General features: G+C 49.2%; 1 protein-coding gene across 1 annotated transcript in view; it reads right to left on the bottom strand.

Annotated features, from left to right (window-relative positions):
• Positions 1–255: 255 nt before the first annotated feature.
• LOC128697133 (extracellular sulfatase SULF-1 homolog) overlaps positions 256–13,239 on the bottom strand; it is an 849,281-nt gene continuing 836,297 nt past the window's right edge. Inside the window, exon 11 of the mRNA XM_070104220.1 lies at positions 256–442. Coding sequence (XP_069960321.1) covers positions 271–442 — 172 coding nt within the window. The 3' untranslated portion in view covers positions 256–270. The remainder of the gene's footprint in view (positions 443–13,239) is intronic.

Genomic DNA, 13,239 nt, shown 5'->3' with positions numbered 1-13,239 from the left:
GCCAGTGTCTTCTTCAGTTCAATACAGAAAAGAATGGTGGAAAATGAGGAGAAGTTTGACGTAATCAGTTCCTCAGCCACATCGACTCCAGGCTGAGGGACTGGTTACCTCAGACTCCTCCTCATTTACCACCATTCTCCTCTGTATTGGACTGAAGATGCCACTGGCTGACAAAATATTTCCACAATAAAGAGTCCCAAATGTTGCATAAGTATCTCATATTTCAACTTGTCAGTTTTCCAAATCATTTTCATCAAGTCACATAATGGCTTACCTTTCCACCAGGAAGCTGTCTCTCCAAGGCACAGCTCGAGAATCATCATCCTGAGTGTTGGTAAGGACAGGCAAGAGTGAGCGACCATCCATGTGGAGTGGAGGCTTGATCCCTGCGATGTCCAGGAAGGTGGGTGCCAGGTCAACATTCAGAGCGATGTTGTTGATTCTGAAGTAACCCACAAGCATCTATAAATACTGTGTTATTACTGAAATATATCTTACGTGACTCTTGGAAGAGAGTCATTATACAAATACAGTGGACCCCCGCTTTATGATCAGCTCCCAATGCGACCAATTATGTAAGTGTATTTATGTAAGTGCGTTTGTAAGTGTATGTTTGGGGGTCTGAAATGGACTAATCTAATTCACAATATTCCTTATGGGAACAAATTCGTTCAGTAATGGCACCTGAATATACTTCTGGAATGAAATAATATCGTAAGCCGGGGGCCCACTGTAACTTCCACACAGGAGAGAGAAGCTTATGACTACGTTTGGGTCCGACTTGGACCATTTACAAAGTTTCACCAACACAAAAGAGCGATGGAGCCAGTATATAGAGACAAGGGGGACAGGACCAAGAGAGGAAGAACAAGAAGCAGTGGCAGTGGTAAGGTTGGTAGTGGAAGTATTAGAAACAGAAGTAATGGTACAGGTCAGCCATCACTAATCTGGCATCATTGGGACATGTAATGTGCTGGATTAGTGAGTTTGCCAGATTACAGAGTAGTTAGGTTAGAATACACTTAATTAACCTATCAATAGAGACACTTTCTGCTACATCTTCCTCATTTTCATTACTGCTTTCTCCTCCACTGGCTTGCTGCTGTGGAGGAGATTGAAATTGGAGTCAGTATAACGATTTGAGGCAGTACAATGATGAAATTTGAAATTATACTAGCCAAAATTAGTGTCAGATTACTGATGGAACCGGATAACTGATTTCCGGATTAGTGATGGTCAACCTGTAGTTGATTCTGAATTATCCCTGAATTATTATGGAAATCTATCTCATGGAACTCTAAGAAGAGCAATTTTCATTTTGCATATAAGAGCCAACATTACACATTAACATAATAAAAATTTAAACTAAATTTTATTAATATAATGATTAGCAATTAAGGCAACAATAAAAATGTTGTAATTAACAAAACTTTCAGTATTGGTTATGTTTATAAAGTTTATTAAGAAAACCAATGTTTGGATTAAAGGGATTGGAGGGAGTCTGGAGGAGGTGAATGTATTCAGATATTTAGGAGTGGAAGTGTTAGCAGATGGGCCTATGAAAGATGAGGTAAATCATAGAATTTACAATGGGAAAAAGGTTAGTGGTGCACTGAGGAGTCTGTGGAGACAAAGAACTTTATCCGTGAAAGCAAAGAGGGGAATGTGTAAGAGTACAGTGGACCCCCGGTTTACGATATTATTTCATTCCAGAAGTATGTTCAGGTGCCAGTACTGACCGAATTTGTTCCCATAAGGAATATTGTGAAGTAGATTAGTCCATTTCAGACCCCCAAACATACATATACAAACACACTTACATAAATACACTTACATAATTGGTCGCATTGGGAGCTGATCATAAACCAGGGGTCCACTGTATAGTTATACTAACGCTCTTAAATGGGTGTGAAACATGGGTGGTGAATGTTGCAACAAGGAGAAGGCTGGAGGCAGTGGAGATGTTGTGTCTAAGGGTAATGTGTGGTGTGAATATACAGCCTCTCCTTAATTAATAATGGAGTTCCAGTCCTAATACCACATCGTTAAACAAATTTATTGCTGAGTGAGGAGCATATTATAATGGAAGTGGGTTTGTGTCAACCATCTTTGATATTGTTTTAATGTCACCGTTGCACCATTTATAACATTCTGGTATATTTTTAAACATTTATACAGTAGAGTATTGTACACTGAAATGAACAAATTGGGGGACATCAACTCTAATACACATTATTTAGGTATAAATACTGGTCAGAGAGCCTGCCGTAAGTCCAAGGCATTGGTAAATGAGTATGTCGTTAAGTGAGGAGAGGCTGTAATGCAGAGACTTTGTAGTTTGGAAATTAGGAGGAGGTGCAGGATTACCAAAACTATTGTCCAGAGGGCTGAGGAGAGGTTGTTGAAGTGGTTTGGACATGTAGAGAGAATGGAGCGAAATAGAATGACTTCGAGAATGTATAAATCTGTAGGGAAGGTAAGGAGGGGTAGGCGTCAGCCTAGGAAAGGTTGGAGAGAGGGGATAAACAAGGTTTAGTGTGTGAGGGGCTTGGACTTCCAGCAAGCATGTATGTGTGTATTAGAAAGGAGTGAATGGAGACAAATAGTTTTTAGGACTTGACATGCTGTTGGAGTGTGAACAGGGTAACATTTATGAAGGAATTCAGGAAAACTGGCAGGCTGGACTTGAGTCCTGGAGATGGGAAGTACAGTGTCTGCACTCTGAAGGAGGAGTGTTAATGTTGCAGTTTTATAACTGTAGTGTAAGCACACCTCCAGCAAGACTGATGGAGTGAATGATGAAAGTTTTTCTTTTTCGGGCCACCCTGCCTTGGTGGGAAGCGGGTGATGTGTGTTAATAAATGTGTAAACATTGGTATGAAAAACAAAGGCAAATGTATACGCCATATTTCACTTGAGACTAATCCTTTTCATGTTGTCAACGTGCTCAGACATGATCAGGCTCAATCTGACTTGATCAGGCTTGCCAAAATATGGCAGCTTATCTGAGGCAATCACACATGGCTTATATATGCCTTTTTTTTGTAATAAACTGATAATACCAGTTAACCCTTAATGGTATTGATAAATAACTATATTGCACAGGCAATCAAAGGTCGCCCTTGAACTGACTGCTACCTTCCAATAAACTACGGGCAGGCCCCACTTTACAGCAGGGCCAGGCGCCCAGCAGATGGAGGACCGAGGCCCCACCATCACGTCTTGTGATGAATGACCCAGATGGGTTTAGTGCTTAATGTGAATTATTAAAAAAAATTACAGCATTTTGCTAATGCAGCAGTTTTTAATTATACTTATTTTTCATTTATTCAGACCAGCCGGGCTGTGGCTCATACGTTGGATTGCGTGCAGCCAGCAGTAACAGCCTGGTTGATCAGGCTCTGATCCACCAGAAGGCCTGGTCACAGACCGGGCCGTGGGGGCGTTGACCCCCGGAATTCTCTCCAGGTAAACTCCAGGTAAATATATTCATTATTTACTATAAGCTAAGGGAGAAAATATTTTAAGGTAAGTAATGTGTGTAAAAGGTGAGCGTTTTTAAGGCCGGGCCATATTGTTGACTTTACAGCAGTAGCCCATGACCCTAACCTGCTGTGTAAGCAGGCACTGCCTATATAGCAGCAGTAGCACATGACCCTAACCTGCTGTGTAAGTAGGTACTGCCTATATAGCAGCAGTAGCCCACGACCCTAACCTGCTGTGTAAGCAGGCACTGCCTATATAGCAGCAGTAGCACATGACCCTAACCTGCTGTGTAAGTAGGTACTGCCTATATAGCAGCAGTAGCACATGACCCTAACCTGCTGTGTAAGTAGGCACTGCCTATATAGCAGCAGTAGCCCATGACCCTAACCTGCTGTGTAAGCAGGCACTGCCTATATAGCAGCAGTAGCACATGACCCTAACCTGCTGTGTAAGTAGGTACTGCCTATATAGCAGCAGTAGCCCACGACCCTAACCTGCTGTGTAAGCAGGCACTGCCTATATAGCAGCAGTAGCCCATGACCCTAACCTGCTGTGTAAGCAGGCACTGCCTATATAGCAGCAGTAGCCCATGACCCTAACCTGCTGTGTAAGCAGGCACTGCTTATATAGCAGCAGTAGCACATGACCCTAACCTGCTGTGTAAGCAGGCACTGCCTATATAACAGCAGTAGCCCACGACCCTAACCTGCTGTGTAAGCAGGCACTGCTTATATAGCAGCAGTAGCACATGACCCTAACCTGCTGTGTAAGCAGGCACTGCCTATATAGCAGCAGTAGCCCACGACCCTAACCTGCTGTGTAAGCAGGCACTGCTTATATAGCAGCAGTAGCCCATGACCCTAACCTGCTGTGTAAGCAGGCACTGCCTATATAGCAGCAGTAGCCTGGACCCTAACCTGCTGTGTAAGCAGGCACTGCCTATATAGCAGCAGTAGCCTGGACCCTAACCTGCTGTGTAAGCAGGCACTGCCTATATAGCAGCAGTATCCTGGACCCTAACCTGCTGTGTAAGCAGGCACTGCCTATATAGCAGCAGTAGCCTGGGCCCTAACCTGCTGTGTAAGCAGGCACTGCCTATATAGCAGCAGTAGCCCATGACCCTAACCTGCTGTGTAAGCAGGCACTGCCTATATAGCAGCAGTAGCCCATGACCCTAACCTGCTGTGTAAGCAGGCACTGCCTATATAGCAGCAGTAGCACATGACCCTAACCTGCTGTGTAAGCAGGCACTGCCTATATAGCAGCAGTAGCCCACGACCCTAACCTGCTGTGTAAGCAGGCACTGCCTATATAGCAGCAGTAGCCCATGACCCTAACCTGCTGTGTAAGCAGGCACTGCCTATATAGCAGCAGTAGCCCATGACCCTAACCTGCTGTGTAAGCAGGCACTGCCTATATAGCAGCAGTAGCCCATGACCCTAACCTGCTGTGTAAGCAGGCACTGCCTATATAGCAGCAGTAGCCCATGACCCTAACCTGCTGTGTAAGCAGGCACTGCTTATATAGCAGCAGTAGCCCATGACCCTAACCTGCTGTGTAAGCATGCACTGCCTATATAGCAGCAGTAGCCTGGACCCTAACCTGCTGTGTAAGCAGGCACTGCCTATATAGCAGCAGTAGCCCATGACCCTAACCTGCTGTGTAAGCAGGCACTGCCTATATAGCAGCAGTAGCCTGGACCCTAACCTGCTGTGTAAGCAGGCACTGCCTATATAGCAGCAGTAGCCTGGAACCTAACCTGCTGTGTAAGCAGGCACTGCCTATATAGCAGCAGTAGCCTGGACCCTAACCTGCTGTGTAAGCAGGCACTGCCTATATAGCAGCAGTAGCCTGGACCCTAACCTGCTGTGTAAGCAGGCACTGCCTATATAGCAGCAGTAGCCTGGACCCTAACCTGCTGTGTAAGCAGGCACTGCCTATATAGCAGCAGTAGCCTGGAACCTAACCTGCTGTGTAAGCAGGCACTGCCTATATAGCAGCAGTAGCCTGGAACCTAACCTGCTGTGTAAGCAGGCACTGCCTATATAGCAGCAGTAGCCTGGACCCTAACCTGCTGTGTAAGCAGGCACTGCCTATATAGCAGCAGTAGCCTGGACCCTAACCTGCTGTGTAAGCAGGCACTGCCTATATAGCAGCAGTAGTCTGGAACTGCCTATATAGCAGCAGTAGCCTGGAACCTAACCTGCTGTGTAAGCAGGCACTGCCTATATAGCAGCAGTAGCCTGGAACCTAACCTGCTGTGTAAGCAGGCACTGCCTATATAGCAGCAGTAGCCTGGAACCTAACCTGCTGTGTAAGCAGGCACTGCCTATATAGCAGCAGTAGCCTGGACCCTAACCTGCTGTGTAAGCAGGCACTGCCTATATAGCAGCAGTAGCCTGGACCCTAACCTGCTGTGTAAGCAGGCACTGCCTATATAGCAGCAGTAGCCTGGACCCTAACCTGCTGTATAAGCAGGCACTGCCTATATAGCAGCAGTAGCCTGGAACCTAAACTGCTGTGTAAGCAGGCACTGCCTATATAGCAGCAGTATCCTGGAACCTAACCTGCTGTGTAAGCAGGCACTGCCTATATAGCAGCAGTAGCCTGGAACCTAACCTGCTGTGTAAGCAGGCACTGCCTATATAGCAGCAGTAGCCTGGAACCTAACCTGCTGTGTAAGCAGGCACTGCCTATATAGCAGCAGTAGCCTGGACCCTAACCTGCTGTGTAAGCAGGCACTGCCTATATAGCAACAGTAGCCTGGACCCTAACCTGCTGTGTAAGCAGGCACTGCCTATATAGCAGCAGTAGTCTGGAACCTAACCTGCTATGTAAGCAGGCACTGCCTATATAGCAGCAGTAGCCTGGACCCTAACCTGCTGTGTAAGCAGGCACTGTGTATATAGCAGCAGTAGCCCGGAACCTAACCTGCTGTGTAAGCAGGCACTGCCTATATAGCAGCAGTAGCCTGGAACCTAACCTGCTGTGTAAGCAGGCACTGCCTATATAGCAGCAGTAGCCTGGACCCTAACCTGCTGTGTAAGCAGGCACTGCCTATATAGCAGCAGTAGCCTGGACCCTAACCTGCTGTGTAAGCAGGCACTGCCTATATAGCAGCAGTAGCCTGGAACCTAACCTGCTGTGTAAGCAGGCACTGCCTATATAGCAGCAGTAGCCTGGACCCTAACCTGCTGTGTAAGCAGGCACTGCCTATATAGCAGCAGTAGCCTGGACCCTAACCTACTGTGTAAGCAGGCACTGCCTATATAGCAGCAGTAGCCTGGACCCTAACCTGCTGTGTAAGCAGGCACTGCCTATATAGCAGCAGTAGCCTGGACCCTAACCTGCTGTATAAGCAGGCACTGCCTATATAGCAGCAGTAGCCTGGAACCTAAACTGCTGTGTAAGCAGGCACTGCCTATATAGCAGCAGTATCCTGGAACCTAACCTGCTGTGTAAGCAGGCACTGCCTATATAGCAGCAGTAGCCTGGAACCTAACCTGCTGTGTAAGCAGGCACTGCCTATATAGCAGCAGTAGCCTGGAACCTAACCTGCTGTGTAAGCAGGCACTGCCTATATAGCAGCAGTAGCCTGGACCCTAACCTGCTGTGTAAGCAGGCACTGCCTATATAGCAGCAGTAGCCTGGACCCTAACCTGCTGTGTAAGCGGGCACTGCCTATATAGCAGCAGTAGCCTGGAACCTAACCTGCTGTGTAAGCAGGCACTGCCTATATAGCAGCAGTAGCCTGGACCCTAACCTGCTGTGTAAGCAGGCACTGCCTATATAGCAGCAGTAGCCTGGGCCCTAACCTGCTGTGTAAGCAGGCACTGCCTATATAGCAGCAGTAGCCTGGACCCTAACCTGCTGTGTAAGCAGGCACTGCCTATATAGCAGCAGTAGCCTGGAACCTAATCTGCTGTGTAAGCAAGCACTGCCTATATAGCAGCAGTAGCCTGGAACCTAACCTGCTGTATAAGCAGGCACTGCCTATATAACAGCAGTAGCCTGGACCCTAACCTGTTGTATAAGCAGGCACTGCCTATATAGCAGCAGTAGCCTGGACCCTAACCTGCTGTGTAAGCAGGAACTGCCTATATAGCAGCAGTAGCCTGGAACCTAACCTGCTGTGTAAGCAGGCACTGCCTATATAGCAGCAGTAGCCTGGAACCTAACCTGCTGTGTAAGCAGGCACTGCCTATATAGCAGCAGTAGCCTGGACCCTAACCTGCTGTGTAAGCAGGCACTGCCTATATAGCAGCAGTAGCCTGGAACCTAACCTGCTGTGTAAGCAGGCACTGCCTATATAGCAGCACTAGCCTGGAACCTAACCTGCTGTGTAAGCAGGCACTGCCTATATAGCAGCAGTAGCCTGGAACCTAACCTGCTGTGTAAGCAGGCACTGCCTATATAGCAGCAGTAGCCTGGACCCTAACCTGCTGTGTAAGCAGGCACTGCCTATATAGCAGCAGTAGCCTGGACCCTAACCTGCTGTGTAAGCAGGCACTGCCTATATAGCAGCAGTAGCCTGGACCCTAACCTGCTGTATAAGCAGGCACTGCCTATATAGCAGCAGTAGCCTGGAACCTAAACTGCTGTGTAAGCAGGCACTGCCTATATAGCAGCAGTATCCTGGAACCTAACCTGCTGTGTAAGCAGGCACTGCCTATATAGCAGCAGTAGCCTGGAACCTAACCTGCTGTGTAAGCAGGCACTGCCTATATAGCAGCAGTAGCCTGGAACCTAACCTGCTGTGTAAGCAGGCACTGCCTATATAGCAGCAGTAGCCTGGACCCTAACCTGCTGTGTAAGCAGGCACTGCCTATATAGCAGCAGTAGCCTGGAACCTAACCTGCTGTGTAAGCGGGCACTGCCTATATAGCAGCAGTAGTCTGGAACCTAACCTGCTGTGTAAGCAGGCACTGCCTATATAGCAGCAGTAGCCTGGACCCTAACCTGCTGTGTAAGCAGGCACTGCGTATATAGCAGCAGTAGCCTGGAACCTAACCTGCTGTGTAAGCAGGCACTGCCTATATAGCAGCAGTATCCTGGAACCTAACCTGCTGTGTAAGCAGGCACTGCCTATATAGCAGCAGTAGCCTGGACCCTAACCTGCTGTGTAAGCAGGCACTGCCTATATAGCAGCAGTAGCCTGGACCCTAACCTGCTGTGTAAGCAGGCACTGCCTATATAGCAGCAGTAGCCTGGAACCTAACCTGCTGTGTAAGCAGGCACTGCCTATATAGCAGCAGTAGCCTGGACCCTAACCTGCTGTGTAAGCAGGCACTGCCTATATAGCAGCAGTAGCCTGGACCCTAACCTACTGTGTAATCAGGCACTGCCTATATAGCAGCAGTAGCCTGGACCCTAACCTGCTGTGTAAGCAGGCACTGCCTATATAGCAGCAGTAGCCTGGACCCTAACCTGCTGTATAAGCAGGCACTGCCTATATAGCAGCAGTAGCCTGGAACCTAAACTGCTGTGTAAGCAGGCACTGCCTATATAGCAGCAGTATCCTGGAACCTAACCTGCTGTGTAAGCAGGCACTGCGTATATAGCAGCAGTAGCCTGGAACCTAACCTGCTGTGTAAGCAGGCACTGCCTATATAGCAGCAGTAGCCTGGACCCTAACCTGCTGTGTAAGCAGGCACTGCCTATATAGCAGCAGTAGCCTGGACCCTAACCTGCTGTGTAAGTGGGCACTGCCTATATAGCAGCAGTAGCCTGGAACCTAACCTGCTGTGTAAGCAGGCACTGCCTATATAGCAGCAGTAGCCTGGACCCTAACCTGCTGTGTAAGCAGGCACTGCCTATATAGCAGCAGTAGCCTGGACCCTAACCTGCTGTGTAAGCAGGCACTGCCTATATAGCAGCAGTAGCCTGGACCCTAACCTGCTGTGTAAGCAGGCACTGCCTATATAGCAGCAGTAGCCTGGACCCTAACCTGCTGTATAAGCAGGCACTGCCTATATAGCAGCAGTAGCCTGGAACCTAAACTGCTGTGTAAGCAGGCACTGCCTATATAGCAGCAGTATCCTGGAACCTAACCTGCTGTGTAAGCAGGCACTGCCTATATAGCAGCAGTAGCCTGGAACCTAACCTGCTGTGTAAGCAGGCACTGCCTATATAGCAGCAGTAGCCTGGAACCTAACCTGCTGTGTAAGCAGGCACTGCCTATATAGCAGCAGTAGCCTGGAACCTAACCTGCTGTGTAAGCAGGCACTGCCTATATAGCAGCAGTAGCCTGGAACCTAACCTGCTGTGTAAGCAGGCACTGCCTATATAGCAGCAGTAGCCTGGACCCTAACCTGCTGTGTAAGCAGGCACTGCCTATATAGCAGCAGTAGCCTGGACCCTAACCTGCTGTGTAAGCAGGCACTGCCTATATAGCAGCAGTAGCCTGGACCCTAACCTGCTGTGTAAGCAGGCACTGCCTATATAGCAGCAGTAGCCTGGACCCTAACCTGCTGTATAAGCAGGCACTGCCTATATAGCAGCAGTAGCCTGGAACCTAAACTGCTGTGTAAGCAGGCACTGCCTATATAGCAGCAGTAGCCTGGAACCTAACCTGCTGTGTAAGCAGGCACTGCCTATATAGCAGCAGTAGCCTGGAACCTAACCTGCTGTGTAAGCAGGCACTGCCTATATAGCAGCAGTAGCCTGGAACCTAACCTGCTGTGTAAGCAGGCACTGCCTATATAGCAGCAGTAGCCTGGACCCTAACCTGCTGTGTAAGCAGGCACTGCCTATATAGCAGCAGTAGCCTGGACCCTAACCTGCTGTGTAAGCAGGCACTGCCTATATAGCAGCAGTAGCCTGGACCCTAACCTGCTGTATAAGCAGGCACTGCCTATATAGCAGCAGTAGCCTGGAACCTAAACTGCTGTGTAAGCAGGCACTGCCTATATAGCAGCAGTATCCTGGAACCTAACCTGCTGTGTAAGCAGGCACTGCCTATATAGCAGCAGTAGCCTGGAACCTAACCTGCTGTGTAAGCAGGCACTGCCTATATAGCAGCAGTAGCCTGGAACCTAACCTGCTGTGTAAGCAGGCACTGCCTATATAGCAGCAGTAGCCTGGACCCTAACCTGCTGTGTAAGCAGGCACTGCCTATATAGCAGCAGTAGCCTGGACCCTAACCTGCTGTGTAAGCGGGCACTGCCTATATAGCAGCAGTAGTCTGGAACCTAACCTGCTGTGTAAGCAGGCACTGCCTATATAGTAGCAGTAGCCTGGACCCTAACCTGCTGTGTAAGCAGGCACTGCGTATATAGCAGCAGTAGCCTGGAACCTAACCTGCTGTGTAAGCAGGCACTGCCTATATAGCAGCAGTATCCTGGAACCTAACCTGCTGTGTAAGCAGGCACTGCCTATATAGCAGCAGTAGCCTGGACCCTAACCTGCTGTGTAAGCAGGCACTGCCTATATAGCAGCAGTAGCCTGGACCCTAACCTGCTGTGTAAGCAGGCACTGCCTATATAGCAGCAGTAGCCTGGAACCTAACCTGCTGTGTAAGCAGGCACTGCCTATATAGCAGCAGTAGCCTGGAACCTAACCTGCTGTGTAAGCAGGCACTGCCTATATAGCAGCAGTAGCCTGGACCCTAACCTGCTGTGTAAGCAGGCACTGCCTATATAGCAGCAGTAGCCTGGACCCTAACCTGCTGTGTAAGCAGGCACTGCCTATATAGCAGCAGTAGCCTGGAACCTAACCTGCTGTGTAAGCAGGCACTGCCTATATAGCAGCAGTAGCCTGGAACCTAACCTGCTGTGTAAGCAGGCACTGCCTATATAGCAGCAGTAGCCTGGACCCTAACCTGCTGTGTAAGCAGGCACTGCCTATATAGCAGCAGTAGCCTGGACCCTAACCTGCTGTGTAAGCAGGCACTGCCTATATAGCAGCAGTAGCCTGGACCCTAACCTGCTGTGTAAGCAGGCACTGCCTATATAGCAGCAGTAGCCTGGACCCTAACCTGCTGTGTAAGCAGGCACTGCCTATATAGCAGCAGTAGCCTGGACCCTAACCTGCTGTGTAAGCAGGCACTGCCTATATAGCAGCAGTAGCCTGGACCCTAACCTGCTGTGTAAGCAGGCACTGCCTATATAGCAGCAGTAGCCTGGACCCTAACCTGCTGTGTAAGCAGGCACTGCCTATATAGCAGCAGTAGCCTGGAACCTAACCTGCTGTGTAAGCAGGCACTGCCTATATAGCAGCAGTAGCCTGGAACCTAACCTGCTGTGTAAGCAGGCACTGCCTATATAGCAGCAGTAGCCTGGAACCTAACCTGCTGTGTAAGCAGGCACTGCCTATATAGCAGCAGTAGCCTGGAACCTAACCTGCTGTGTAAGCAGGCACTGCCTATATAGCAGCAGTAGCCTGGAACCTAACCTGCTGTGTAAGCAGGCACTGCCTATATAGCAGCAGTAGCCTGGACCCTAACCTGCTGTGTAAGCAGGCACTGCCTATATAGCAGCAGTAGCCTGGACCCTAACCTGCTGTGTAAGCGGGCACTGCCTATATAGCAGCAGTAGCCTGGAACCTAACCTGCTGTGTAAGCAGGCACTGCCTATATAGCAGCAGTAGCCTGGACCCTAACCTGCTGTGTAAGCAGGCACTGCCTATATAGCAGCAGTAGCCTGGACCCTAACCTGCTGTGTAAGCAGGCACTGCCTATATAGCAGCAGTAGCCTGGACCCTAACCTGCTGTGTAAGCAGGCACTGCCTATATAGCAGCAGTAGCCTGGACCCTAACCTGCTGTATAAGCAGGCACTGCCTATATAGCAGCAGTAGCCTGGAACCTAAACTGCTGTGTAAGCAGGCGCTGCCTATATAGCAGCAGTATCCTGGAACCTAACCTGCTGTGTAAGCAGGCACTGCCTATATAGCAGCAGTAGCCTGGAACCTAATCTGCTGTGTAAGCAGGCACTGCCTATATAGCAGCAGTAGCCTGGAACCTAACCTGCTGTGTAAGCAGGCACTGCCTATATAGCAGCAGTAGCCTGGAACCTAACCTGCTGTGTAAGCAGGCACTGCCTATATAGCAGCAGTAGCCTGGAAACTAACCTGCTGTGTAAGCAGGCACTGCCTATATAGCAGCAGTAGCCTGGAAGCTAACCTGCTGTGTAAGCAGGCACTGCCTATATAGCAGCAGTAGCCTGGACCCTAGCCTGCTGTGTAAGCGGGCACTGCCTATATAGCAGCAGTAGCCTGGAACCTAACCTGCTGTGTAAGCAGGCACTGCCTATATAGCAGCAGTAGCCTGGACCCTAACCTGCTGTGTAAGCAGGCACTGCCTATATAGCAGCAGTAGCCTGGACCCTAACCTGCTGTGTAAGCAGGCACTGCCTATATAGCAGCAGTAGCCTGGACCCTAACCTGCTGTGTAAGCAGGCACTGCCTATATAGCATCAGTAGCCTGGACCCTAACCTGCTGTATAAGCAGGCACTGCCTATATAGCAGCAGTAGCCTGGAACCTAAACTGCTGTGTAAGCAGGCACTGCCTATATAGCAGCAGTATCCTGGAACCTAACCTGCTGTGTAAGCAGGCACTGCCTATATAGCAGCAGTAGCCTGGAACCTAATCTGCTGTGTAAGCAGGCACTGCCTATATAGCAGCAGTAGCCTGGAACCTAACCTGCTGTGTAAGCAGGCACTGCCTATATAGCAGCAGTAGCCTGGAACCTAACCTGCTGTGTAAGCAGGCACTGCCTATATAGCAGCAGTAGCCTGGAAACTAACCTGCTGTGTA

This window comes from Cherax quadricarinatus, chromosome 89, assembly GCF_038502225.1.
Source record: "Cherax quadricarinatus isolate ZL_2023a chromosome 89, ASM3850222v1, whole genome shotgun sequence".
NCBI lineage: Eukaryota > Metazoa > Arthropoda > Malacostraca > Decapoda > Parastacidae > Cherax > Cherax quadricarinatus.
This window is presented reverse-complemented; position numbering and strand designations above follow the sequence as displayed.